The sequence below is a fragment of the Carassius auratus genome, chromosome 34 (genome assembly GCF_003368295.1).
Source record: "Carassius auratus strain Wakin chromosome 34, ASM336829v1, whole genome shotgun sequence".
Classification (NCBI taxonomy): domain Eukaryota; kingdom Metazoa; phylum Chordata; class Actinopteri; order Cypriniformes; family Cyprinidae; genus Carassius; species Carassius auratus.
The window spans coordinates 18,304,461-18,332,264 of NC_039276.1; the positions used below are offsets into that span (position 1 = coordinate 18,304,461).

General features: G+C 41.2%; 1 protein-coding gene across 1 annotated transcript in view; it reads left to right on the top strand.

Moving 5' to 3' along the window:
• Nucleotides 1-2,219: 2,219 nt before the first annotated feature.
• The window catches only part of LOC113053427 (secretin receptor-like), a 32,347-nt gene continuing 6,762 nt past the window's right edge, over nucleotides 2,220-27,804 (top strand). The window contains exons 1-7 of the mRNA XM_026218444.1: nucleotides 2,220-2,575; nucleotides 3,416-3,530; nucleotides 10,821-10,916; nucleotides 13,254-13,363; nucleotides 13,620-13,729; nucleotides 21,640-21,772; nucleotides 21,889-22,042. Of these exons, the coding sequence (XP_026074229.1) occupies nucleotides 2,513-2,575; nucleotides 3,416-3,530; nucleotides 10,821-10,916; nucleotides 13,254-13,363; nucleotides 13,620-13,729; nucleotides 21,640-21,772; nucleotides 21,889-22,042 (781 nt within the window). The 5' untranslated portion in view covers nucleotides 2,220-2,512. The remainder of the gene's footprint in view (nucleotides 2,576-3,415; nucleotides 3,531-10,820; nucleotides 10,917-13,253; nucleotides 13,364-13,619; nucleotides 13,730-21,639; nucleotides 21,773-21,888; nucleotides 22,043-27,804) is intronic.

Consider the following 27,804-nt stretch of genomic DNA (forward strand, 5'->3'; position numbering starts at 1 on the left):
AAAATAAATAAAGACAGGAAGTTCGCAAAAGAAAGAAAGTTTGCAATGACATGCGTGTGAATAAATGATGAATATCTTCATTTTTAGTTAAATTATCCCCAATCTCAACATGTTCCATTAACACTTGACATCAACAAAGTATTGCAATATTTTAGTTCTCACTGTGTAATTTTTTTTGTGAAAAAATAAGTTTGCTTAATTGCATTGAAAGTGCACTAGCTGTGTATATTAAATCTTTAAAAAATTATATATTTTCAAAAACTGTATATGCAGATAATATTTACGAAATTAAGTGTACTTGAAGAGTTCACCCTCTTCAAAATATTTTAATAAATGCACTTTGTAATGATGCCAAATCAAAATATTTACTTTTACTTTGTTTTAATAATCGTTTGTCTTACTTTACAGAAGTACACTTGTGTGTCAAAATTACATTTAAAGTTAATATATTTTAAATATACTAAATAGCAACATCATTATGACAAGTGTGTAAATAATATATTGAAATACATGACATGCAAGTTTGAATAGAATGGCATTTAAGTTATTTTAGTTTATTTAGTTTAGTTTACAGGGCAGAGGAGGCAATGGGATGGTGACCCCACATCATTTCACAAATGCAGTCCAATTGCACTTGAACACATCTGTGTAGATATCAACATTACCATAGGGAGCGGTACAGCAGATCTCTTTAGTTTTCCTGGTGAAAACAAGTTCACACAGACACACTTTTGTCTGGTGAGAATAATCTTGTTATCAAGTCAATAAAAAAAGCACCTCATTGATCAACGAGAGACAGCGCCTCAGTTTACATAAGCACCAGCAGACATTAATCTCCAGACTTCCGCATACTGCAGGCCTGTGTGTGTGTGTGTGTGTGTGGGGGACCTGAGAAACATATATGAGACTGAAAAAAAGTTTGACATGCAGGTATATGTCTCTCCACTAACATGCTTTTCTTCTTATTTAAGAACATCCTGTTGTCCTACATTTTAGAGTTAAAGCAGTACTTATTGAGAGCTTACATAAACATCTTTATATCATAAAATGCTCCAAATATGGCAAATGGAAAATCAACCCTTACAGCAATACAGCTCAGAGCTGTCAGCGCGATCCACTGTTTGCTGTTTCTGGATATTGGAAAGCAGGGCTTTTTATTAAAGCCTGTAAAGAGCAATAAGGGTTTATTGAAATCTGCTTAAATGGGGGATATAAGTAACTAATCGCTTCTTGAACACAAGAGAGAGAGACGTGTTTAATCGTTAAGTATAGTTGCTTAAGCTCTCACCACATTAGTTATTGCATCGAACAGCACTTGGTGTGGACACTGAGTGTTTTTTTAAAGAACATCCTGTAGCACAGGAAAAGAAATGCTGACATGAGTCGAAATCAAAGAAAACCATGGCAAAAATCTTATTTTGTCATTTATCTACTGAGATTCAGACTGGAAGCACAATTGTGAATGTGATTTCTTTCATATAACAGCTTGATAAAAATACAGGTGCATCTCAATAAATTAAAATGTCATGTAAAAATTTCATTTATTTCATTAATTCAACTCAAGTTGTGAAGCTTGTGTATTAAATAAATTCAGTGCACACAGACTGAAGTAGTTTAAGTGATGATTTTGGCTCACATTTAACAAATTCTCAACAAATTAGAATATGGTGACATGCCAATCAGCTAATCAACTCAAATCACCTGCAAATGTTTCCTGAGCCTTCAAAACGGTCTCTCAGTTTGGTTCACCGCTGATCTGACAGTTGTCCAGAAGACAATCATTGACGCAAGGAGTGTAAGCCACAAACATTCATTGCCGAAGAAGCTGGCTGTTCACAGAGTGCTGTATCTAAGCATGATTTTCATAACCCCCTCTGTTGAAGTAGCTTTCTCTTTAACCCGTGGGAAAAAAAAATTGTCTCTCAGCAACTGTATACAACAGCCCAATTCTTTGGGAAAACCACAGACTTGGCAACAATATGTATAATGTAGGTACAAAAAATCCCAGAATTAAATGTATGAATTATGAATCCTAGCAACCACTTAGAAACATTACAACAGCCAATGAAAAAGTGGGAAAATTCATAAGAACACATTAGCAACCACCTAGTGTTGTATGAGAATCCAGCTATTACTGATATGCAATCACTCATGGGAAAGTGCATTATCTCTTTTATCTTTATCAAGTGCACGAAAGTTCACAGTGAGCCCACATTTCACAGTCATATTTTCTCTGTGCGCAGTAAAAGAGAGCAGCAGATGGTTATGAGTAAATCAGAGGTTGTGCTGAGAGCGCCAAGCATCCGAGGGCAGGAACAGTCAGGTAGATGTTTGGAGGATCAGCAGTCGCACGTGGGCTGACCGGACGCGTTGCGCGCACATTCTGTTCCGTTCACTGCGCTCGAGCGTCGAGGACTGCGCGAGAGGAGATGAAACTTTCCCTCGGAGGGACCGAGCGCCAGGAGATTTTTCCATCACAAGACCGAGATCATTGCTGCCAGACGTTTTGTAAATGAAGACATCTGCCGTTGTACACCTGGTTGCTCTCGCGGCTTTACTTCGCGCCTCTTCTCACGTGAGTTAGAGCAGAAGGTTGAATTTGTTATACATGCGACGCACTGCAGAAATAGTTTTATCATGCAAAGGCTATTCAGTGTTCATTGATATAGTTAACACAGAGAGGCATGTTTTCACGTAGGTTGTAAAATTGCAATTTGTTTATTAATTAATGAAAGAACAAACATACTAATTTAAATATGCTATTAAACTATATAGCTCTGGCCAATATATATTTGTTGAGAAACGTTTGACAGCACTTAAATTAAAAACTTATAGAATCGTCAGGTTTCAAATTAAAATCTACCTCGATATAAATGTATGTTAGTGTGATTTTACTAACTATTGCTATATGGTCAAACTATGATTTACCTTTTCTAGGTGTTTTTGTTATCAGTATAAAAACATCAGAATATATATCATAGGCTATACATTACTGTATTGCATTATACTTTATATACACTACTGGTCAACAGTAAAAAAAAAAAGGCATTTACAAAGGCATTTATTCAAACAAACATGTAAAACCAATAATATTGTGAAATATTATTATAATTATTACAATGTTTTCTGTTTGAATATATTTAAGTTAAATTTATTTCTGTGATGCAAGGCTGAATTTTCAGCATCATCACTCCAGACTTTAGTGTCACATGATCCTTTCGGAAAAATATTCCTATTTTTACAGTGATTTTGATTAAATAAATGCAGCCTTGGTAAACATAAGAGACTTATTTATCCCGAATGTTAGCCTGGTAGTGAAGTCATAACTTCAGTCGAAGCATTGTTTTATTTTGAGTTGTTTGTCTGCTGTACAGATTTTTGTTCGATACCAATATATACATATGTGCGTGTGAAGGTGTGTGCCATTCCTCCAGAATGTGACCTAGACTTCATGCTACTCAGAGAGGAGGAAAACTGCTACAACATCATCTATCAAGAGAACTTGACAGAGACTGGGTCCACACGCACAGGCGAGCCACTACAGTCTCTCTCTCTCTCTCTCTCTTTCACACACACACACACACACACACACTCACACACACACCTAATGAGACGATTGAGTTCATATAGAGGGCAGCTATTTTTGATATCCTAGAGTGTTTTCCACAAACATCCTTCATACACATCAAGACACCTAATGCCCTTTTATACTTGTCGTTTATGTGGACATACAAAATGATAAGTGTTTTTGTGCGTTCCTAAGAGGTGTAATGCGATATCAGGAGGGAAGTTTAGAGAATGGCCTCCATAATCCATATTCCATAAATCACACCCTTATCAGATTAGATATATAACGCCCTCCAGCGCAGTGAGTACACACACACTTGCTGGTCTAACTCCTGCACAACTATTGCCCACTCAGGATACAATGTAATGTGAGTGCACATCTGTTGTTTTTGGTTGAGAGGGTCTATGTGTGTTCAAGTGACAGTCTCATAAACTTTAATGCCCTGTTTACACATTCAGTTCCTTGGAACGAAAAAGAGACCAGATTCAATGACAGTTGGTGATTTACAGTGTAATGATGTAATGTTGGCATGTCCAGCAATGTGTCAAAGTTGAGAAGAATTTATCTTTATGCAAATAAGCAGCAATGCTGTAGAGCTCTGCAGGGATGACGTATTTTTGTAGTTAAACACTGAAGTTCACATCACTCTGGTTCCCTTGACAAAAGGATTTTTTTTATTGCATTATTGCGGAAAATAAGCTCTGTGACCTACACAAGTTTATGATTCTTGCACATTTTGTTCATCATGATGATCTTCATAAATGAACACAACTTTTATGAAATTTGAAGCCTAAATACAATCGCCCTAAGTTAAAAGCTACACATAGGCTATAAATGAACTAAACCACAGAATTTTTACATGATGATGTTTAATGTCCCTGAAAACCACTTGTTAGCAACCTCCTTTTTCAAAACAAGTAAAAGCTTTGAAAAAAAATCACAAGGTGGCATTACTGCTGTATTTTATGTTGTAGATTAAGACGCAGACATTTCCCTGGCATTTAACCAAAAACAACAACAACATAAAAACAAACCTTATCTTCAGGACGATGAAACACAGAAGTCCTAAAATGTTAACTTGTTTCCAGGTACATGTCCAGGTTAACTTATCATTTGTCATCACATAAATCCTCAAACTCTCAGTTGATTAATTTAAACCTTGCTTACACGTGGTTATCTATCAGTTCCGAAGATGCTGTCTTTGAGTTAGTTCAGTCAACCCAGAGTTGGAAACTTACAGTAGGACCTCTTCAAGTACCCACACTTATGGCCACAGAGCAAGACTCTGTTCTCAACAGAGCATTGAATTCAAGAGTCATCATGAAAACAGTCAAAAGCTAAGAAGAAATGACCATCTTCTTTCTTCTTCTCTTGTGAAATTGCAGTGTGCTTTCTTAGTTTATAATCCCACCTACTGGGCAGTGGTGGTTACATTCAGAGAGACTTACTGTATATATATATATTATCAATATAACTAGTTATTAAGGTTATATGAGCTTACTTACCCGTGAACTTAACTTTCACATAATCTGCTTTATGGAATACCCTTCATCAGCAGGAAGAACCACTCTCAGACCCTCGACAATAAAACTGTCGTGAACAGGCCTTAAAGTTTCTCACTCTGTAAGCATAAATCCTTTCTCAAAATATTGTCTGTCCTTACATGCACAGGAAACAGTCAATACAGGCCTGTCAACACAGCCACATCACAATAACATTGCAACGCTGTACAGATCTCTTTTGGTCCTCACAACCTCTCCTCTCCATATTTCACTGGAGAAAGCGAAAAAGATTTACAACTCCAAGCAACTTTTCCTGTCATTAATCAGACTGAGAGAGTAAGAGACAGCAAAAGGGGCAATAGAAGAGAAAGACTGTGCCATTCATCAGAGAGATAGAGAGAGAGCAAGAGAGAGAACAAAAAACAAGTTCAAGGACGAACGTAAAAAGATTGCATTTTTTTTGTAAACAATAAAGATATATAAAAACATTAACTGAAAGCAAATTATTATTTTTTTTTTACATTTTAATTAGTTGCAACATGTGTCAGCACTGTGTCAGTGTGTGTAGACCAGATGAGATCCTCACTGATGTTAACGCTGAGGAACTTAAAGCTGCTTACCCGCTCCACAGGTGTCTTGTCGATGGTGATGGGTGTGTGTTATATGCTCTGTCTCCTGAAATCCACCACCAGCTCCTTGGTCTTATCGATGTTGAGTGAGAGATGGTTCTCCTGACACCATTTAGTCAGGGTGCTCACCTCCTCTCTGTAGGCCATCTCATCGTTTGTTGGTGATCAGGACTATCACCGTTGTATTGTTAGCTAATTTGACAATGACGTTGGGGCTGTGTGTGGCTGCACAGTCATGTGTGTACAGGTAGTACAGTAGTGGGCTGAGGACACAGCCCTGAGGAGCACCAGTGTTGAGGGTCAGCAGGGATGAAGTATTGTTGCCGTTTCTTACCACCTGACTTCCACCACCTGATCTGTTTAGTCCCAGAGTCTGGAGCTTCGCAACAAGTGTGGCAGGCACTATGGTTTTAAATGCTGTATTGTAATTTTGCTGTATTGGTGTTCTTATTTTCCAGGTGGGAGAGAGCAGAGTGTAGGTTGAAAGCATTAGCAGCATCTGTAGGACATTTGCTACGATATGCAAATTGTAGCAGATTCAGTGAGGCAGGCAGAACAGAGCAGATTTTTTGAGCAGAGCAGAGGTTGACCTTTTCGTCTCAGAAGTAAAACTCCCACTGCCCGATCTATTTCTCCATAAAGCAAGATGTGCTGGCCCACGATTGGCCCAGCTCTCATCTATACGTCTTCCCCCATCATTGCACTGCTTCCACAGATCATCAGACGGGTCAGAGAAGTCAGTCGCTCAGTCCTCGTTGTGGCCCCACTTTTAAAGAACTAAACTTGGTTCCCAGCGTTAGTGTAGCTGTCAGCAGCTGCCCCGTGGCCGATATCGTTATGGAGAGACTTTCTCTCAGAGGCGAAGGGCATGATTTGGACCCCCAGCCGGAGCTGTGGAGTGTTCATGTCTGGAGCCCCGATGGAAGCCTATACAGCTCCCAACGAGACACCATTTCAGAGGCTACAGTACCGTCTATGAGATTAAATGGTTAGTCTTCTGTGACTGGTGGGAAGCACAAAGCTTGGCCCGGTTTCTTGTGATGTATCCCAAGTGCAGACTTTTTTGCAGGAGTTTTTGGACAATGGGCGTCCCCCTTCCATGCTCAAAGTTTATGTGGCACCTATCGCAGCAAATCATTCCCTTGAATCTAGCCTGTCAGTCAGCAGAATAAACTTGGTCATTAAATTCTTGAAGGGCGCCCGCGGATTGAATCCTCCTAGTCCTCCGACTGTGCCAAATAGGACTTGTTCATAGTCCCGAGGACCCCTAAGGACTCCTCGCTTTGAGCCGCTCCATTCGGCCGATCTGCTGCCCATGCTGCTTAAGACTGCCCTCATTTTGGCATTAGTGTCGGTTAAGCGAGTGGGTGACCTGCCAGTACTGTCAATCAGTGCTTCCTGTCTGGATTTTGGGCCTTGTGACTGTAAGTTCATCCTCAAGCTAAGACAAAGCTATGAGTCTAGGTTCTTTCTTTTCCGTTTAGAGCCCATGCAATTATCCTTAAAGTGCTCCCCACTAGGGCTGCACGATATGTCGTTTAAGCATCGATATCGCGATGTACGAATCCACGATAGTCACATCGCAGGATGTATGGGCCAGCTGCTCCCCGGCCCTTAATGGATGTGAATCGCGGATTAATTGCACAGCTTAACCATCATAGAGTGAACGTTTATCATTGACAGGACTGAAAAACACATGCAAGTTTAACAGGGCAGAGAGAGAGAGAGAGCGCGCGCGAGAGACAGAGAGAGAGTGCGCGCGAAAGAGACAGAGAGAAAGAGAGCGCGCTCGAGAGAGAGCGAGCCATCTTCAAACAATAAGAGCGCTGTCTTGCTCTCTCACCCTGGTGCATATTAAAGGGGGGGTGAAATGCTATTTCATGCATACTGAGTTTTTTTTACACTATTCAAAAGTTGGATTCCCATGCTAAACATGGACAAAGTTTAAAAAATTAAGCTGTACGTTTGAAGGAGTATTTTTGTTCCAAAAAAACCTCTTCCGGTTTGTCACAAGTTTCGGAAAGTTTTTTTAGAGTATGGCTCTGTGTGACGTTAGATGGAGCGGAATTTCCTTATATGGGTCCTAAGGCATGTCTGCCGGAAGAGCGCGCGCTCCCATATAGCGAGGCTGAGCACAAACATTTCACTGATCAGAGCGATTCACTGATCAGAGCGAGAGCGTCGCGAAAAGTCACAAAAGAAGTGTGTTTTTGGTTGCCAGGGCAAGACAACCCTGCACAGATTACCAAAAGAGAAACAGCATTAAGGGACCAGTGGATGGAGTTTATTTTCACAGAGCATCAACGGGAGTTGTGCAAGTGTTTTTGTTTGTTCCCTGCATTTCGAAGATGCTTGTTTACAAACAAGGCCCAGTTTGACGACGGATTTGAACATCGTTTATTTCTTAAGGATAATGCAGTCCCAACGAAAAAGGGTCACGATCGTGTGTTGGAACCGCAGGCGGTGAGTAAAACTGCTTCAAATATCTCTGTGTTGTTAACTTAGCTATCGGCACGTGAGCACATCAAGTAAACAACATGCGATGTTGTCATCAAACTGCACTTTCCAGCTTAAAAAAAAAAAAAAAAGACGACATAAAGTGGAACTTAGTCATTTTCCAAAACCGCTAAGCAGATATATACAGTTTCAGTACATACCACATAGAGACGCATTTGCTGATGCTGCTCTTGTTAAATTTCAGCCTCTGGATCTGTGTCACAGCTTCCAAACGCTCCCAATGCGAAAGCCTACTGGCGCTCGTGATTCTTTAGCTCCGCCCACACGTCACGCCTCTAGGCGCTCGTGTTTTTCCGGGAAAAATCGGTACAGACTATCTTTCTCTTATAAATATTTAAAAATAAAGACTTTTTGGAGTTATGAAGGGTGCAGTACTACTCTATAGGTACTCAAGATTAACAGGATATTGAGTGAAAACGAGCATTTCACCCCCCCTTTAATCATTTGACACGAGGGTGTCGTTGTTTAAATCATTTAAATTGAGAATGTAAGTGTGCTCACCCCATTTTTGTTTGTAAGAAAAAATATCGCAATATATATCGCAGAAAAATAAGATATCGCAATGTCATTTTTTCCCAATATCGTGCAGCCCTACTCCCCACTCTGGACAGTGAGCAGGGTCCCAATTCACTCTGCCTGGTTAGAGCTCTTAGAGTGTATATTGAATGCTCTGGTCTTTTCAGATGATCAGAACAGCTATTTGTCTGTTTTGGAGGCTGCTGTAAAGGGCTGCCGGTTACGAAGCAGAGACTTTTCAGCTTGATAGTAGATGCTATAGCCTTGGCTTATGCCTTAGAATGCTTGCAATGCCCTCTAGGGGTGAGGGCCCACTCCACCAGAGGAATGGCCTCCTCATGGGGAAGGTCCAGCAGAATTTATATAAGTGAGATTTGTTCAGCCGCCGCCTGGTTGTTGCCAGATTATTTGCCAGATTCTATCATTTAGATGTCCTTGCCCTGCAGCCACTGATTATGTCTATTTCTTTGATTATGACTATTGATTATGTCTCCCTAAGGGTGTAAACGGTTATATCTGTAGTCCCAGCTTGGCTGGGAACTCATTTTACTTGTGATTGTGTGGCCGCTGGCTTGTCGTTGCCATCCTTTTGCTAAAATTCAATTTTTAGACATCTCTGCACTGCTGGCATTGGTTGTCTGTTTGATTTGCCTATTTCTTCCCGAAGGTGGAAATAGTTATATCTGCAGTCCTCAGCTGTGCTTGGGACTCAGTTTGGCTCATGTTTTACTTAAGTGCTCCGAGACTGACCATGCAGAGCAGTTTGTTCTGTATCTGCTCGTAGCACGGTGTGAGTGTATGTGTTTCCCATACACAACGTGAGAGAACTTTCGGAAGGGAGCACTCCAGTTACTGACATAACCTGGGATCCCTGAGATAAGGGAACGAGCATTTTCACTCGCCATGCTACAAGCTGCATGCGAATCAATGACTGTCACTTCAGTTGAATGATTTTGATTAAATGATGCTCTGAGCCGACTTATATAGAGGTCGGCCACGCCCATTCTGTCAGGCTAGAGTGCCATTGGTTTGTGAAGCTACACAAATGTGGACAATCAGGCTTCAATACCAGTGTAAACCGGAGTTTCCCCATACACAATGCTCATTCCCTTATCTTAGGGAACTGAGGTTATGGCAGTAACCGGAGCATTTATGAATCTTAATTCAAGGACATAATGATCATTCAGTAATCTTATCAAATCTGAAAAGCGGTATAAGGACACGTTTATGGACACCTACATTAACATTAACAGACATATGGTCACCTTTAACAGCTTCTACTATTCTCCTACTTATAGTAGCTTTTTTATTCAAGCATCACTCTGAAATATTTGCAGTATTTACACCAAATTACAAAGAAACTTGCTTGTAACACATTGAACTGAACATGAAATGTTGTTGTAGAAAGAATTAATCAGTATTTTCTTGTAAAACACATTCCATTAATCTTTGTTTTATTTACAACTTCTACTAGATTTTTTTTATATTCATTATAAAGATTTTAAAATGTATTAATTTACATGACTTTTCCAGGTTTATAAATTTTAAACACTTTTAAATGTAGGCTACCTCATACATACATGTTTGCATCTGTAAATAAATAATGTTATTTTTAGCTGTTTCAGCTCATTTTAATGCTGTTTTATGTTTTATTTTAAATAATTGTAAGACATATTGATGCCCCTTTAGAAGTTTGCTGAAGCCCCTTATATAGTGGGCTCTGGTCCCCTGGTTGAAAACCACTGCACTAAATGTTAAATCATGGCTCACAGTCACCATTCCAGTTCATCACAAAGGTTTTCAGTGGGGTTCAGGTCTGGGTTTTGTGCAGGCCAGTCACATTAATGACTACCAGAGTCAGTAACCCATTCCTTAATGGGCCTTGTTTTGTGCACGGAGGCAAATCACTATGCACACATAAATGTAGAAAAAACACTACTCAACCATTGTGCTCACAACAATTTTCAGGATTTTTAAATTTTAGTACTTTAGTAGAGCAATAATTAGATAAAGATATAATAGGATTATATGCTTGTAGTTATCACACTGTTCAGATTCACTCTTAATTCTGTTGTTTCCCACCTTCAGGTTGCAGTGCTTTATGGGATGATCTGAACTGTTGGCCTCATGCTGAAGTGGGAGAGACTGTGTCTCGGCCGTGCCCCAATTTCCTTCGGGTCAAAGGTCAGGTGCTGTGTTTTCACGTACAAGCTTTTATTAATTCAATATTGTTAAACCCATCAAGCCTGAAAAAAAATAAAAAATAAAATAAATAATAATAAGTCAGGAAATTCTTTCAAATAATTAATTGTTTATTGAAACAATGAATTAGTTTATTGAACCTTTAGACAATATTCAAAAATAAATAAAAAATTGCATGTGTCTTTTTTTGTGTAATATTTGATACATCAGGCTTTTATGACTCATATAGTGACAATATGGAGCTCATATGGCCACAAAGTAAGATGAAATTGTGATAGCGTGTAAATCAATGAGATCTCTAATAGTATAACTGGCTACTTACATAAAAAGCATATAAATATCAGCTGTCACGCTTTATCTCCCAATACTATGTCTTAACTAGATACGGAAGTTCTAAGCGGCCATGCATTATAATATTTTTTCTTCTTGTTTTCTCGTTATAACGACTTAATTTTCTCGTTATCTCGACATAACGAAGTTCGTTTTCTCGTTATAACGACTTCATTTTCTCGTTTTCTCGACATAACGAAGTTCGTTTTCTCGTTATAACGACTTAATTTTCTCTAAGAAGTTACAAAACTGCGCCAGCAGGTGGCACTATAGACCTGAATATAACTGATGGGGCGTTGTACACTATCCACTTTACTGTACGCGGACCTTCCTCGTGATCGCTATAATTTGTGCAGTCTTCATTACTGACATCTAATTAATTCATAAACGTTAAATGCTTGAATCAATATGAATATTTTGTGTATTAAGTTCCTGCTAGATGCATGAGTTTCACCAACGCTTTCTGTGTCATAAAATAACTGCTTATCAAAACCAAGGTTGACATCACTGTATTCTGTTTATCTACAGTAGGACGGGATTTAACGATGTAGGCTGATGTGCTTCTTTTCCTTATTACTAATCTTTATTGTTAACCATATTGATGAGAAATGTGATGTATATGTAAAATCCATAGGCTTATTTAATTCAGTTTTGTTCTATAATGTTGTAATCTTTTTTTTCCACACACACACACACACACACACACACACACACACTACACGTACACATGGAGGCTCTTTTCAAACTGAAGCTTGTAACACACATGATATCTGCTACATCATATAATGACTACTACAAATTACAAATTATATATAATTTTATTTCAAATAAAGGGAAAATGAAAAGTGAGTTTAATCCAAGCAGCTCTAATTTCGCGGTGTTGCCATTTAAACATGTTAATTACAAAAACAAACGTTCGTTGTACTGTCTCTGGAAAAATCAACAATGATTGATCAGCCTTTATTTATATACAGTATTGTAGACATTATTACCTATAGGTGAAGCTAAATTTGCTGAAATATAGGCTACAGTAAGAGCGCCTGCATGGTTGTCCATCAGATGCCTGTCAAAGTTGAGTTTGTTACTATAGCAACAGTAAAACTGTCATGTCCCTATAACGAGAAAACAAACTTTCGTTATGTCGAGATAATGAGAAAAATAAGTCGTTATAACTAGAAAATGAACTTCGTTATGTCGAGATAACGAGAAAAATAAGTCGTTATAACTAGAAAACGAACTTCGTCATGTCGAAATAACGAGAAAAATAAGTCGTTATAACGAGAAAACGACTTTTGTTATGTCGAGATAACGAGAAAATTAAGTCGTTATAACGAGAAAACAAAAAGGAAAAAAAATTATAATGCATGGCCGCTTTAACTTCCGTAACTAGAAGATATTTCTATGCTGATTTTTTTTTTAACTCTATAGTGTTTGTGGGGGTAAAATATATACTAATGCAATGCAATACAACGTTGATTGAGAGGTAAACAAATAAACATTTCTCAAAAGGCTGATTGATCATATTTGATACATTTAAACATGATTTTTCTCAAAAATATGTATTACAAAATAAAGTAAACCTTAGTTGCTTCAGTCCAGTAAGTGTTCAACTTGAAGTATTATTAACAATATAAATGTCATTCTTAAGTTTACTTTATAAAAATCTGTAAAGATTTCACAGCAAATTAACCCCATCCTTTACAATTATACTTAAAGTCCTTTTACTTGTTGAAATGTCTGAACTATAGCAGTCGGATGACAGAAGGCATGTAGTAGATTGTGAGCAGCTTTCTCAGCAAAGTTTTGATCATGTTAGAAATTCATGTATCAAATATGATTAAACAGACTTTATTTATAGTGAAAATTAACAACACAATGAATGGATTATGGGAGCTGTATATGATTACGGACTTAACAGATAATGGATAAACTGTTGGACAGGCCTGTAATTTCGTTGTCTGTTGTTTGTCTCATGTTTGTTGTCCACAGGAGCTGTGATGAAAAACTGCACTGAGAATGGCTGGTCTGAAATCTTTCCCTCATACGAACTCGCCTGTGCCCATGGGCTCAATAACAGCTTTCAAATTCCCAATGACTTGGTACTATTGAAAAACATGTTATGCTTTATTACTATATTCATATGCTTTCAGAGAAACTAACAAACATGACATTTCACTTAAGAACAGATTACAAGTTAAAGAGAAAAAAACAGTAAATGCATGTACAAGGGACAGCGTAACAATAGCTTCTCGTCTTCATTTCACTGAACCAGTAACACAGACACTCACTGAAACACAGGAAGTTCTTTAAAATGTAAATGTCACATAATATGAATTGATCTGTCTCTTCTCTTAGGTGCTGGTCTCACATGAGTATTTCTTTTATGTGAAGATCTTGTATTCTGTGGGATACGCCGTCTCTCTTTTCTCACTCAGCATTGCCCTCATAGTGTTGTGTGTGTTCAGGTAACAGACTGTGTGTTCACATATGTTTGATTATTCACATTATGAACATATCAAGTGTAATGATAACACTGAGCAGCAAACAAAATGCAGTTGCTAAGATGTTCTTTCAGTTGTTAGGGAATTGCTGAGGTAGCTGCTAGGGTGGTTGCTTAAGCATTGTTCAGACTGTCAATCCAAATCCAATTTTTGTGCATATCGGAATCTGATCATATTTAGTCTGAAAAAAAAAAAAATTCCTATGAAATCCACTTTACTGGGCACAAAAAAAAAAGGTTTCAATAGCTATGTTTACATCCACGTTTTTACGTGTATTTTGGGCTATTGCATAAAAACGCTGAATTTAAATGCCAAGAAGCACATGAATTAAAAAAAAAATATGCAACTGAAAACATGCACATGTTTTCAAACACTTTTACAGAATAAATTCCATGATGCACATCAAAAAAGCCACGTGACTTTGTGAGATGGGACACATAACTGGACTAACCATCTCGTTGCACAGCATCTGAAATATTGTTTTTGTCATTCTGAAATGCCTGAGCCAAAGTCTGTCGTCAAAAAGTATTTTGGTAGGCTATAATGCGTTATGTGCCAATATTTGATGCGTTATTCCAATTTTCCAATAAGTTAAAATTGCAACTTTGGATGCAAACATAGCTTAAAGGGGGGGGGGGGGGGTGAAATGCTATTTCATGCATACTAAGTTTTTTACACCGTTAAAGAGTTGGATTCCCATGCTAAACATGGACAAAGTTTAAAAAATTAAGTTGTACGTTTGAAGGAGTATTTTTGTTCCAAAAAAAGTTTTTTTCGAGTATGGCTCTGTGTGACGTTAGATGGAGCGGAATGTCCTTATATGGGTCCTAAAGACACTTCTGCCTGAAGAGCACACGCTCCCGTATAGCAGAGCACTGAGAGGCTGAGCACAGACATTCACTGATCAGAGCGAGAGCGTCGCGCAAAGACACAAAAGAAGTGTGTTTTTGGTTGCCAGGGCAAGACAACCCTGCACAGATTACCAAAAAAAAATAGCATTAAGGGACCAGTGGATGGAGTTTATTTTCACAGAGCATCAACGGAGTTGTGCAAGTGTTTGTGTTTGTTCCCCTGCATTTCGAAGATGCTTGTTTTACAAACAAGGCCCAGTTTGATGCTGGATTTGCACATCGTTTATTTCTTAAGGATAATGCAGTCCCAACAAAAAAGGGTCACGATCGTGTGTTGGAACCGCAGGCGGTGAGTAAAACTGCTTCAAATATCTCTGTGTTGTTAACTTAGCTATCGGCGCGTGAGCACATCAAGTAAACAACATGCGATGTTGTCATCAAACTGCACTTTCCACATGTACAGCTTAAAAAAAAAAAAAAGACGACATGTGTCACACACCACTGAAGCACAGGAGACAAGATGAGAATTCACAGAATTTTAATGAAGAGAGAATACTTGATTGGGGAAACACCGCAGAGATGAACGGATGTGAAAGCCCAGTATCCGAGAGACTTATAAACTTCCACTACGCAAGTCCTGGTGTACTTCAGGGCAGAGGAGAATGGTAGGCAACTGACCAACAGCAGAAGATGACGTCGATGACGATGAGGACGAAGAGGATCTGAGAACTGGAGATCAAGAGTCGGGTAAGTCTTTCACATACGCGATAGACGAGACCAGACGATTAGGAGTCTGTGAGTGCGGGTTTATATGCACGTCTTGATTGGGCAGCGGCAGGTGCAATGACTTAATACTCAGGTGAGCAGGAACGGGAAGGTTGAGCTGTAGGGTCTGACGCTGGTTGGTTGGCTGGATCCGTGACAGTACCCCCTCCTCCACGGGCAGCTCCTGAAGCCCGATGATGGTGGCGACGAGGACGGCCTCTTCCTCTGGGTGCTGGGCGATCAGGGTGATTGGTGTGGAACTCTTGGAGTAAGGCAGGGTCTAGAACATCCTCATGTGGAATCCAGGACCTTTCTTCAGGACCGAAGCCCTCCCAGTCAATGAGATATTCCAGTTGGCCTCCTCGTCGCCGTGAATCCAGGATGGTCCGTACAGTGTAGATGGGGTCTTCCTCCGGTTCGATTGGAGGAGGAGGTACCTCAGCCACATCAGACCCTGTGGGAGAAGGGAGAAGAGAAGGTCGGTGAGGTTTTAGTAGAAATACATGGAAGGTAGGGGTAATTCTGCAATTTGGAGGTAATTTTAGACGATAAGTGACAGGATTGATCTGCCTTAAAATAGTGAATGGCCCCATGTATCTGGGACTCAGCTTGCGGCAGGGCAGCTGGAGGCGTATATCCCTAGTAGAGAGCCAGACCTTCTGTCCAGGGAGGTATGTAGGTGTTACTGCTCTGTGAATGTCTGCCTGGATCTTGTGCCTCCTAACTGCCCCTTGCAGATGGACATGTGCTGAGTCCCAGACCCTCTCGCTCTCCTGAAACCAATAGTTGACTGCTGGGACCTCAGAGGGCTCTCCTGACCAGGGGAACAGAGGTGGCTGGAAGCCAAGCACGCATTGGAAAGGTGTTAGGCCTGTGGTGGACTGGCGGAGAGAGTTTTGAGCGTACTCGGCCCAGGGAAGATACCGGCTCCAAGTATGTTGGTGGCCATGGCAGTACGACCTTAGGAAGCGTCCGATCTCCTGAATCTTCATTTCAGTCTGCCCATTCGATTGCGGATGGTAACCAGATGTTAGGTTAACTGATACACCTAAGAGACGGAAGAAGGCCTTCCAAACTCTGGAAATAAATTGAGGACCTCGGTCCGAGATTATGTCTTCGGGTAGCCCATAGTTCCGGAATACCTGATTGAATAGGGCTTCAGCAGTCTCCATTGCTGATGGCAGACCCCTTAGTGGAATAAGGCGACAGGCCTTTGAGAAACGATCTACCACCACCAGAACACAAGTGTAGGAGTTAGAGTTGGGCAGATCCGAAATGAAATCCACTCCTAGGTGTGACCAGGGTCGGCGAGGAATAGGCAGTGGAAGTAACTTCCCCTCGGGAAGATGGTGTGGTACGCTGGAGATGGCACAGGTAGAACATCCTTGAACAAAGCGTTTGATTTCTCTGGTCATGCCAGGCCACCAATATCTGTTGCGGATGAGCGAGAGGGTTCGTTGGCTCCCTGGGTGTCCTGACCCTAAGGAAGAGTGTACTGAGTTCATGAGGGACAGTCTTAGAGCTGATGGGACATAGGTCAGACCCTCGGGGACTCCCGGTGGAGCAGGTTCAGTAAGAGTTGCTTGGGCGATCTGATCATCTAGAGCCCAATGGATGGGACTGACGATGATGGCTGGAGGGAGAATGGATTCTGGTAGACTGGTGGGTTGGTCTGGGGCATGAATGCGGGAAAGGGCGTCGGCCCTTTGATTCTTTGTTCCTGGACGATACGTCACTGTGAATTTAAACCGGGTGAAGAATAATGCCCATCTGGCTTGACGAGGGTTTAGGCGTTTAGCTTCCCGGAGGTACTCTAGGTTGCGATGGTCAGTGATGACTTCAAACGGATGATTGGCTCCCTCCAGCCAGTGACGCCATTCTTCCAATGCTAGTTTGATGGCTAGCAGTTCTCGATTGCCAATATCATAATTCTGCTCCGCCGGGGATAACTTCTTGGAGAAGAAGGCGCACGGATGGAGCTTCGGTGGGACACCCCCCCGTTGTGATAACACCGCTCCCACACCTGTCGTAGAGGCATCAACTTCAACAATGAAGGGTAATTCCGCGTTAGGGTGGATCAAAGTGGGAGCTGTAGTGAAGGCTAATTTTAGCTGGGAGAATGCCTGAGATGCTGCTGGAGACCATGATAGATGCTTGGGTGTCTTCCGTAGGAGGGAAGTGAGGGGAGCTGCTAAGGTACTAAAGTTACAGATGAAGCGGCGATAAAAATTTGCAAAACCCAAGAATCGTTGGAGTTCTTTGGTCGAAGTGGGAATGGGCCACTGCCGGACAGCTTCCATCTTCTTCAGATCCATTTGTATTCCCCTGGCATCAATGATGTAGCCCAAGAACTGAATAGAGGAGCGGTGAAACTCACATTTTTCGATTTTGAGGTACAGGTGATTATCCCTAAGTCTTTGGAGGACCTGTGCCACATGGAGACGATGATCGGCCTCGTTCTGCGAGTATATGAGGATGTCATCTATGTAAATGATCACAAACCGATGTAGGTAGTCCCGGAATACCTCATTCATGAAGGCCTGGAATACGGAGGGTGAATTGGCTAGTCCGTATGGCATGACCCTGTACTCATAGTGCCCTGAAGGTGTGATGAAGGCAGTCTTCCATTCATCCCCCCTCCGTATCCGGATGAGGTTGTACGCACTGCGCAGGTCTAGCTTGGTGTAAATGGACGCCCCTCTCAACATCTCGAGTGCCGCTGGTACCAGGGGAAGGGGATATTTGTACTGTACGGTCTGCTTGTTAAGGGCCAGGTAGTCAATGCATGGTCTTAGGCCTCCGTCTTTCTTGGCTACAAAGAAGAAACTGGAAGCGGCAGGGGATGTAGAAGGGCGGATGTAACCCTGACGAAGAGCCTCTTCTACATACTCTTCCATGGCCTTCTGTTCTGGGATGGATAGGGGATACACTCTTCCCTTAGGTAGGGTTGCACCTGGCAGCAGTTCAATAGCACAGTCCCATGGTCTGTGCGGGGGCAAACGGGTGGCGAGTTGCTTACTAAAAACATCCCGGAATGGGCTATACTCTTCTGGGACTGCTATATCATGCTGACCTAGGGGACTCTCGATGGTTGTGGCCTGGAGGAGTAACTGGGTTGATCTAGTAGGGGAAGAGGGTCTAGTAGGGAGTTTTAGACAACTTTCAAAGCAGGAGGCGCTCCAAGAGAGGATGTCGCCAGTAGTCCAGGAAAGGTGAGGGTTATGCTGCCTAAGCCAAGGGCGTCCCAGGATGATATCTGCTGTTGATCCATCCGGCACCAGCAAGGAGATCCTTTCATAATGGGTTACCCCAATGCGTAGGGTAAGGGATGGTGTACAGTGAGAAATAATACCTTTTCCGAGAGGTTTCCCCAGAATGGAGTGTACATTCATCTTCTGGCAAGGGATTTGTGGGATGTGGAACTGGCTGACGAGGTGTCTGGAAATATAGTTTCCCGCGGAGCCCGAGTCAATGAGGGCCTTCGCTGAAATGGAATTGGGGCCAGAGATCACCGATACAGGAAAGTAGACTAATGATACAACTTCAGCCCTAGAGGTCAGGCTACTCACCGCTGGACGAGGTGGACGAACGGGGCATTCAGACCTGAGATGACCCTCTGCTCCACAGTAAAGACACAGGTGTTGTTGCAGCCGTCTTTGACGTTCAGCAGGTGAGAGATGGAAGGAGTCAACTTGCATCGGTTCGATGGCTGATGCTGAAGGATATTGCACTGGGGAAGATAGGCCTACTGCGGTGGTGGTAGGTGAAGTAGGAGGCGCGGGCAATCCCAGATCACATGCTGCAAGCCTCTGGGCTACCCGGATAGAACGTTGGATCAGATTCTCCAAACCAAAGCTATCAACATAGATGGCGAGATGTAATCGGAGAGATGGGGATAGCCCCTGTCTATAAGCTGTGATGAGAGCAGCCTCATTCCATCCGCTCGCAGCTGCTAAGGTGCGGAACTTCACTGCATACTCCGCCACCGAGGATCTTCCCTGCTTTAGGTGATATAATTGGTCATGTACAGAAAGGGAGTTTGCAGATTGATGAAATACCTCCTTAAAATGTGTTACGAAGGTTTCCAGGGTATGAGTTGCAGGCCCAGCTTGTTCCCAGATGGTTTTAGCCCACAGGAGAGCACGGCCAGAGAGCAGTGAGATAATAAATGCGATCTTGGCTCTATCTGTGGGGAAGCGCTGAGGTTGCATCTCAAACAATAAGGTGCACTGCAGTAAAAAGCCGCTGCAATTCTCCGCCGCGCCACTGAACGGCGCTGGTAGGGCCATAGGACCGGCCGGCAGTTCAGGTGAGGAAGCGGCGCCTGGAGGAAAGAGTGACTGCCGGAGCTGATTCACGAGTTCGGCAAATGGATCGATTTGTGACGTGGTCGGAGAACTGGGGTCCATATCTTCGTGAAATAAAGGTCTGGTCTTCTGTCACACACCACTGAAGCACAGGAGACAAGATGGGAATTCACAGAATTTTAATGAAGAGAGAATACTTGATTGGGGAAACACCGCGGAGATGAACGGATGTGAAAGCCCAGTATCCGAGAGACTTATAAACTTCCACTACGCAAGTCCGGGTGTACTTCAGGGCAGAGGAGAATGGTAGGCAACTGACCAATGGCAGAAGATGACGTCGATGACGATGAGGACGAAGAGGATCTGAGAACTGGAGATCAAGAGTCGGGTAAGTCTTTCACATACGCGATAGACGAGACCAGACGATTAGGAGTCTGTGAGTGCGGGTTTATATGCACGTCTTGATTGGGCAGCGGCAGGTGCAATGACTTAATACTCAGGTGAGCAGGAACGGGAAGGTTGAGCTGTAGGGTCTGACGCTGGTTGGTTGGCTGGATCCGTGACAGACATGAAGTGGAACTTAGTCATTTTCCAAAACCTCTAAGCAAATATATACAGTTTCAGTACATACCACATAGAGACGTCGTTGCAGATGCTGCTCTTGTTAAATTTCAGCCTCTGGATCTGATTCTGGATCATAAATATACGCTGAATCTGACTGTTACCTGGTTTGTCTGGGATGATGGTTTTTTCCTCACGGTAATGTCACAGGTTCCAAACGCTCTCAACGCAAAAGCCTACTGGCACTCGTGATTCTTTAGCTCCGCCCACACGTCACGCCTCCAGCCGGTCGTGTTTTTCCGGGAAAGATCGGTACAGACTATCTTTCTCTTATGAATAGAATAAAACTAAAGACTTTTTGGAGTTATGAAGGATGCAGTACTACTCTATAGGTACTCAAGATCAACAGGATATTGAGTGAAAACGAGAAAACGAATTTCACCCTTAATATATTCAGATCTTTAGATATGGCATAAATTCCACTTTTAACATACTTTAAGCATACCTGCAGAATTCAGAAATTGTTAGAAAATAAGTAAGAATTGCGAGATAGAAATTCAGAATTGTGAGAAAAATGTCAATTCTGAGTTTATATCCTGGAATTCTGTATTGTGAGATAAAAAAAAAATGGCATTACCTTTTTTATTCTTTCGTGGAAATGTTATCTCGTTATTTTACCTGTTTTTTATTCTAATAAACAATAAAATTGTGTTCATAGATCAAACAGTGTGAGTTGAGTTATGCATTTTGGGTTAGCGAAATACCTATGTACAATACTAAGGATACTCGCTTTAGCAAACACAGCTAATGAAGAACAAAAACAAAAAATAGCAATATTACACTTACACAAACTTTCATATCCCAAAAAATAGGAAATTACAGTTCATTTTAGACACACATAAACCATTCCAATTAATTTTTAAAAGCAACACACAATCAATCCTCGAGCACAGAGGAACTGTCCTCCAGTGCTTGTTCGGTTTGTGATAACAATTGTAAATCACACAAAAAGAAGTTAAAATTACAATAGCTATCATTCTGAGCAAAAAACATGGAAAATGGAAAGTATCCTGACATCGTAGCAAATTTGCCTAAAAAGCCTAAACCGTGGCTCTGCTAAACTCTGTGACATCAGCCAAAGAATTCTGCCATTCGTGTTCCAAGTTCTACGCTGCAGTTACTTGTACAGGCTGGCTTTGGGATGATGAAGATGTTTAACATTTAGATGTTTACATTCGGATACGTTTAGAAAATGTCTAGTTAGAAAAATCCCACATGCCACACTGAATTAAACACATTTTTATTTACACACTTTGTATGTTTTATTTGTTTAAAATGCCTCATCCTCTCTCTAAATCTCTTTCCATCCCAACTCCCGTCCCTCCTTCAGGAAGCTGCACTGCACTCGTAATTTTATCCACATGCAGCTTTTTTTGTCATTCATCCTGAGAGCCATCTTCATCTTCATCAGAGATGCTGCGCTGCATTACTCACAGGAGTATTACCATTGCAACTCTCATCCGGTACAAACGCATAAACAACCACACGACACATGCACATAAACACATGATATTCTGCATCATAAAGAAAAGTGCAGATAAGCTCTCTTAGCTGATGTGTTTCCGGGGTTTCCCCTCAGCCTGGCTGCAAAGTGGCACTGTTCCTGTCTAATTACTGCATCCTGGCAAACTACAGCTGGCTGCTGGTCGAAGGACATTATCTTCACAGCCTCATTAACCTCTCACTGCGTTCACAGAAGAAACGTCTGCACTGGTACATCCTGCTTGGCTGGGGTAGGTTCCTTTCTCTTGGAAGTATTGTGACACTTTGTGGTTTCCAAATGTTAGTGGATAATGTTGATAATTCATGTCATTCTCTGCACCTGCACTCTTTAAAAGAAAGGTTAATTTAAAGATATAGTGAACCTTTCCATTGCACAAAAGGTTCTTTTAATCAATAAAATGTTCTTTACATTAAGAATAACATGGTTCTTTGAAGAACTGTTCACTGAAAGGTTCTTTGGGGAACTAAAAAGGTTCTTCTATGGCATCAATGCAAAACCCAATTATTTTAAGTGTGTGGTTCCTCTGCTATAGGACACCTGTGTGAATTTAAGGAGAACTGATTTCATACATCCAATAAAAATCATCACAAAACCAGCAGACTAAAGGACACGGAGTTCATTCTGAGAAAATCTCTAGTAACATTTAGCACAAACAAAACTTGCCGTGATATTTTGTTATTTAATTCCGTTAAATGGGGTCATTTTTAATGTGGCTTAAGTGTTCAAGCAGTTTCTGAGGTGAATATAAATAATTTTGTTTGTTTGTTAAGCAATGATAGAAGAAGATTATATGGTTGAACATTCAAGTGTTTACTTTAGGATCTCCACTGTATGTCCCCATACCGAAATTTAATATTGCCCTATATCAAAGAGTGAAATTGCCTTAGCTATATGTTAACGATCTGTACATCCTCTGGGTAGATAAACATAAGTTTATAACCTATATACAATCCACATAAAATACTTTACAATAGTCCCGACGGCACAAAGCAAAGGCATTAATAACCTTCTCTAAGTCTTTCCTTGACAGAATAGGCTTTAGTCGAACAATAGACCTAATATGGAAAAAACAACTCTTTACTTATAATAATGCATTAATCTGCTTGTCAAATTTCAGCTCTTGGACAAACACCACACCTAAGTTCCTTATTTGGTCATGGCAATAATCGGACCATGAACCCAAATATGTAGACATATCTAAACATCCTTTGGCAGTGCCAAAAATATAATCTCAGTTTTACTCTGGTTCAACAGAAGCATATTTTGAATCATTCAGCTCTTAACCTCCTCTAGACATGCAAATAGCAAATTAGAACCATTGTTCTCTCCCACTCTCATACTGTAGGTAAATAGATCAGTGTATCATCTGGACACAAATGGTAAGACATGCTGTATTTTTTGGGGCAACATGCAAGGAAAATAAAATGGGGCCAATAACACAACCCTGGGGGACCTAACAAATAACAGGTGCTGCCATTGAAACAGTTACCATACCTTACAGAGAATTATCTATTTGACAGATAAGACTAGAACCACTCTAAAACCATGGCACTAATTCCAGATAAATGGGATAACCGCTTTATAAGAATCAAGTGGTCTATTGAGTCAAAAGCTGCACTTAAGTCAAATAAAATCAGAGCTGCTGCGTTGCCTGCATCTCTGATTATACGAAGGTCATTAACCACTCTTAAAATTGCAGACTGAGTGCTGTGACCTGCCCTTAAACCGCTCTGAAATTTGTCTAAGATCTCATACCTACTTAAAAATTACATTAACTGGGAATAAACCACCTTCTCTAAAACCTTTGGTTGATGGGCCAATAATTCTTCAGTTCTAGAGGGTCTAAATTAGGCTTGCTTAAGGCCTGTTGGAACAACTCCATTATGAAGACTAATGTAATCCTCGGCCACCAACATCAACCATCTCCTTAAGAAGGTGTAAAGGAACCACATCGCAACAACCAGGTGTAGGCTTCAAACCCATAACAATGTACATAACTTGCGCCAGAGACACCTGCTCAAAGAGCTCAAAACTCCTTACACATGCTGGTGACATCACAGACTCAACTGAAGATGTAGATAGACAAGTTCTAATCTTTTCCACTTTTACACAAAAAATGTCTGAAACATTTCAAATGCCTCCAATGAGGGGGTCAAGATAGAACAATCAGTCGGATTGAGAAGTCTATTAATTATTGAATAAAGGGCTGCAGGGGCATTATATTTCTGTGCAATGACACTCGAGAAAATTCTTTTCCTTGCAGTTCTCACAGTAGCCTGATAAATTGAAGTGAAACCTGTAGCTTATCCTATCTCTATTTCCGTTCAGCCTTTCTGCTTTCCTGCCTCAGAGAACAAGTATAGTTATTAAGCCTTGAATTTGGATTAAGTTAAGGTTTCCTAAATTTATATTGGGCCACTACATCTAAGATCTCGGAGCAAAAAGAATTGAACTATATCAACAGCTCATTTGGGCCCACAGAGGGAGAAGGAGATTCAATCGATCACCAATGGATCCACCAGCTCCTCCAGGCTCCCTCGTCCCTCCCTCCAACTTGGTCGGGCGTCGACCTGTCATCACCTCTGGACTCCTCTACTCTGGCTGCGCCTCATCGCTCAGTCCCACTGGCTCCATTGGGCTCCTTCCTCCTGCCAGCTCCACCTTCACTCCAGCTCTGCCCCGGATCTCTGGATCTCCACCTTGGTTGCCAAAGACCTCGGCTCCACCCTGGCCCCCCAGATCCTCTGCAACCCCCTGGCTCATTGGCTCTCTGCCTTGGGCTCCTCCTCCATGGCTCCTTCCTCTGTCAGCTCCACCGTGTGTCGACATCATGGCTGTAGACTAGGTCCAGCTGGACTCCTCTTGTTCCAAGCCCCTCGTGTCTCCTCCTTGATCTCCACCAGTCATCCTCCTCCCATACTGTATATCCGTCCTCCTCTGGAACCTACTCCTTAGTACCCACCCGTGCCCCCCCTTCTGTTGTTTCTATGGTGCGAGGACGCAACTTCTGGGAGGGGGTGTTATTTCAGAGTTATGGACTATCTGTGTGTTTTTGCTCCCTGTGACCCAGTTTCTTTCTCTTGTTGATTGTTAATTTGATTCCAGGTGTGTATAGTCATTACTCCCTTAATTGTCTGTGTATTTAAGGTCTTGTCCATTTAGTTAGTTTTGTCAGTTCTGGACGTACTTTCATATGTTGCTGTGTCTCCAACATTGCCCTTGTGAATTGATAATTAAAGACTGTGTTTTGATCTCCATGTCTCCTCGTTCTGTGCTCTGAGGGAATTGTGACAGGTTGACTAAGTTTTGAACTAGGCATACTCATTTAATTCAGAACATTTAAGATGAACAACGACATTGATTAGTTAAAAATAAGCAACTAGTTAAGATACCCTATAAAGTGTTACCAAATTTTTGTTCATATTCTTCTAAACTTCTAAACTTCAAATTTCTTTTGTTTGATTTCATCTCAGAGTTCAAAAACAGTTTCACTTGTCAGAACTCCTGTAAACTTGGGCTTCCGGGGATGACGAGGAAGCGAGCAAAAGCGTAATATCTTAACTCCCTGACGGTCTTACGCTCCCTGATGGAAAAATACATAAAAACCTGAAAATTATAGTCTAATATAGTATGTCAGGGGGTAAACAAAGAAGAACAAGGGCGAATCAGCAAACAACTACTCAACCGGCAGATCTTTTGTCCTCAGAAACCAACGCAGCTAACGAGCTAGCTAAAGATAACAAAAGCATGGAAGCTATTCAAGCTACTATCATTGCAGAGCTAAAAAAAAGTTCAAGATGACGCTAAAAATGAGCTGATTGACAAGATTGGGGCGTTAAATATCGAAGTGAGTGGTTTCCGAGAAGAAATGGGGAAACGTATGGATGACATTGCTGAAGAATTAAAAGGAGTGACTCAAAGAGTGGAGGAGACAGAGCAGAGAGTGGCCGACATTGAGGAGATCAGTGCCGATGTTTACGATGCCCTGGAACATGCTCTATACATGCAAAAGGTGCTCCAAACATGAGTAACAGAGCTGGAAGCACGTTCACGCAGGAACAATATTCGCATACATGGTATAACCGAAGAAGCCGAAGGCACCAATATTCAACTTTTCATGGAGAACTTTTTAAAATCAGAACTTTCTCTTGCTAATACGACATTTAACATACAGCGCTGCCACCGCTCACTAGGCTCCAAACCACCACCGAGTGCTAATCCCGGATCCATTGTCATGTGCTTTCTGGAGTACCCAACGAAGGAGAAAGTGTTGCGTGCGGCATGGGAGAAAAAGACTATTCAATTCCATGGAAAATGTGTGTATTTTGACCTCGACTACCCCAGTTACATTCTTTCCAAGCGCAAATCTTACAACCCAATCAGAAAAATGCTGAAAGAGAAAGGCTGTCGTTTCCAAACTATGTACCCGGCCAGACTTTGCGTGTTCTTTGATGATGGCCCAATCATCTACAAAAGTCTAGAGGAAGCTACGGACGACTTGAAGAAGAGAGGGCTAATACAAGATGATGTGGTGGAGGACACCGCACCCGCCGCACCCACTCACAGGTCGGGGAAAACCCCTTGGGAATCGGCGCGTGGAACCAGTCGGAACAGAGAGGAGCGCACAAAACATATTCAGGAAAAGCTGAAAAGATTCAAGCACCCTGATAATAAGGACTAACTAAAACGTCCCAGCTAGTCATCTCTACGTGCTGGAATAGAAAAGTAAACAGAGGATTATGACTCCGCCCCTTAAAAAGAGTGACATTGTTATTGACCGTCACATGAGGAACGCTTTCTCTTTGCGCTGCTACGATAGAGGAGAGGAAGAGTGGCAGCACTGAGAGGGTTCTCCAGGCCCTCCTCTCCCCCCCAAACATGAAGGTGGACTTACACTTCACTTTTGGAAGTCACCCCCTTTTTTTTTTCTTTTTTGTTCAGGTGTGTTTTACGTTCTTCCTTGCAGACCTTTGTTTCTTCAACAGAGCATCTAGAGATATATATGTACATTATTCTATACCCCCATAAAGATGACGGTCAAACAGCATTACAAGGTAATTACCCTTAATGTAAATGGTTTACATAACCCAATTAAAAGAAGCAAGGCTATTGCTAAAATGAAACGTGGGAAATATGACATAATATTCTGGCAAGAAACGCATTTTTCAGACGCAGAGCACTAAAAGATACGCAATATGGGATTTAAAAACTTGTTTTACTCTTCATACTCAAAAGGTAACTCTAGAGGAGTTGCTATTCTTCTACCAAGCAGGCTAAATTTCCATCTCAGGTTAGCGACAAGGAGGGACGTTATGTATTGGTTAAAGGATATATAGATCATAAATAAGTGACTCTCTTAAACGTGTATAGACCACCAGGTAAAGACAATAGTCTAATTAAGAGAATTTTTGACCTTATTGCAACAGAAATATCGGGAGTGTTTATTTGTAGAGGTGACTGGAATATTTGTCTTAACACCTCCATAGTTTCTTCGAGCAAAATTAAAAAACCTCAAGCAGAGGCAATCCTTGTTAAGAAAATGCTTAAGGAAGTTGGGATGATGGATGTATGGAGAAGTCTGTATCCAACAAACAAGAGTTATCCTTTTTTTTCTCATTCTCACCGTGTGCATTCACGCTTAGATTATTTTTTTATGCTAAACGCTGACAGACATAGAATTGTAGAATGTGAAATAGTAGTGAAGGACGTATCTGATCATGCGGATATATGTTTAACATTACATTTAGATAATGACCGTAAAGAAACATTATGGAGACTGAACACCAGTTTTTTTAAAAGATGGTGAATTTCATAATTTTGTTGAAAAAGAAATTAGAGACTATACAGACTATAACAATGACACTTGCACTTCTCCAAGTATATTATGGGATGCCTTAAAGGCCGTTCTTAGGGGAAAATTGATTATGTGGTCTTCTATGAAAAAAAAAGAAAGAGAAAGGCGTTTCAATGATTTGACCGCAGAACTAAAGT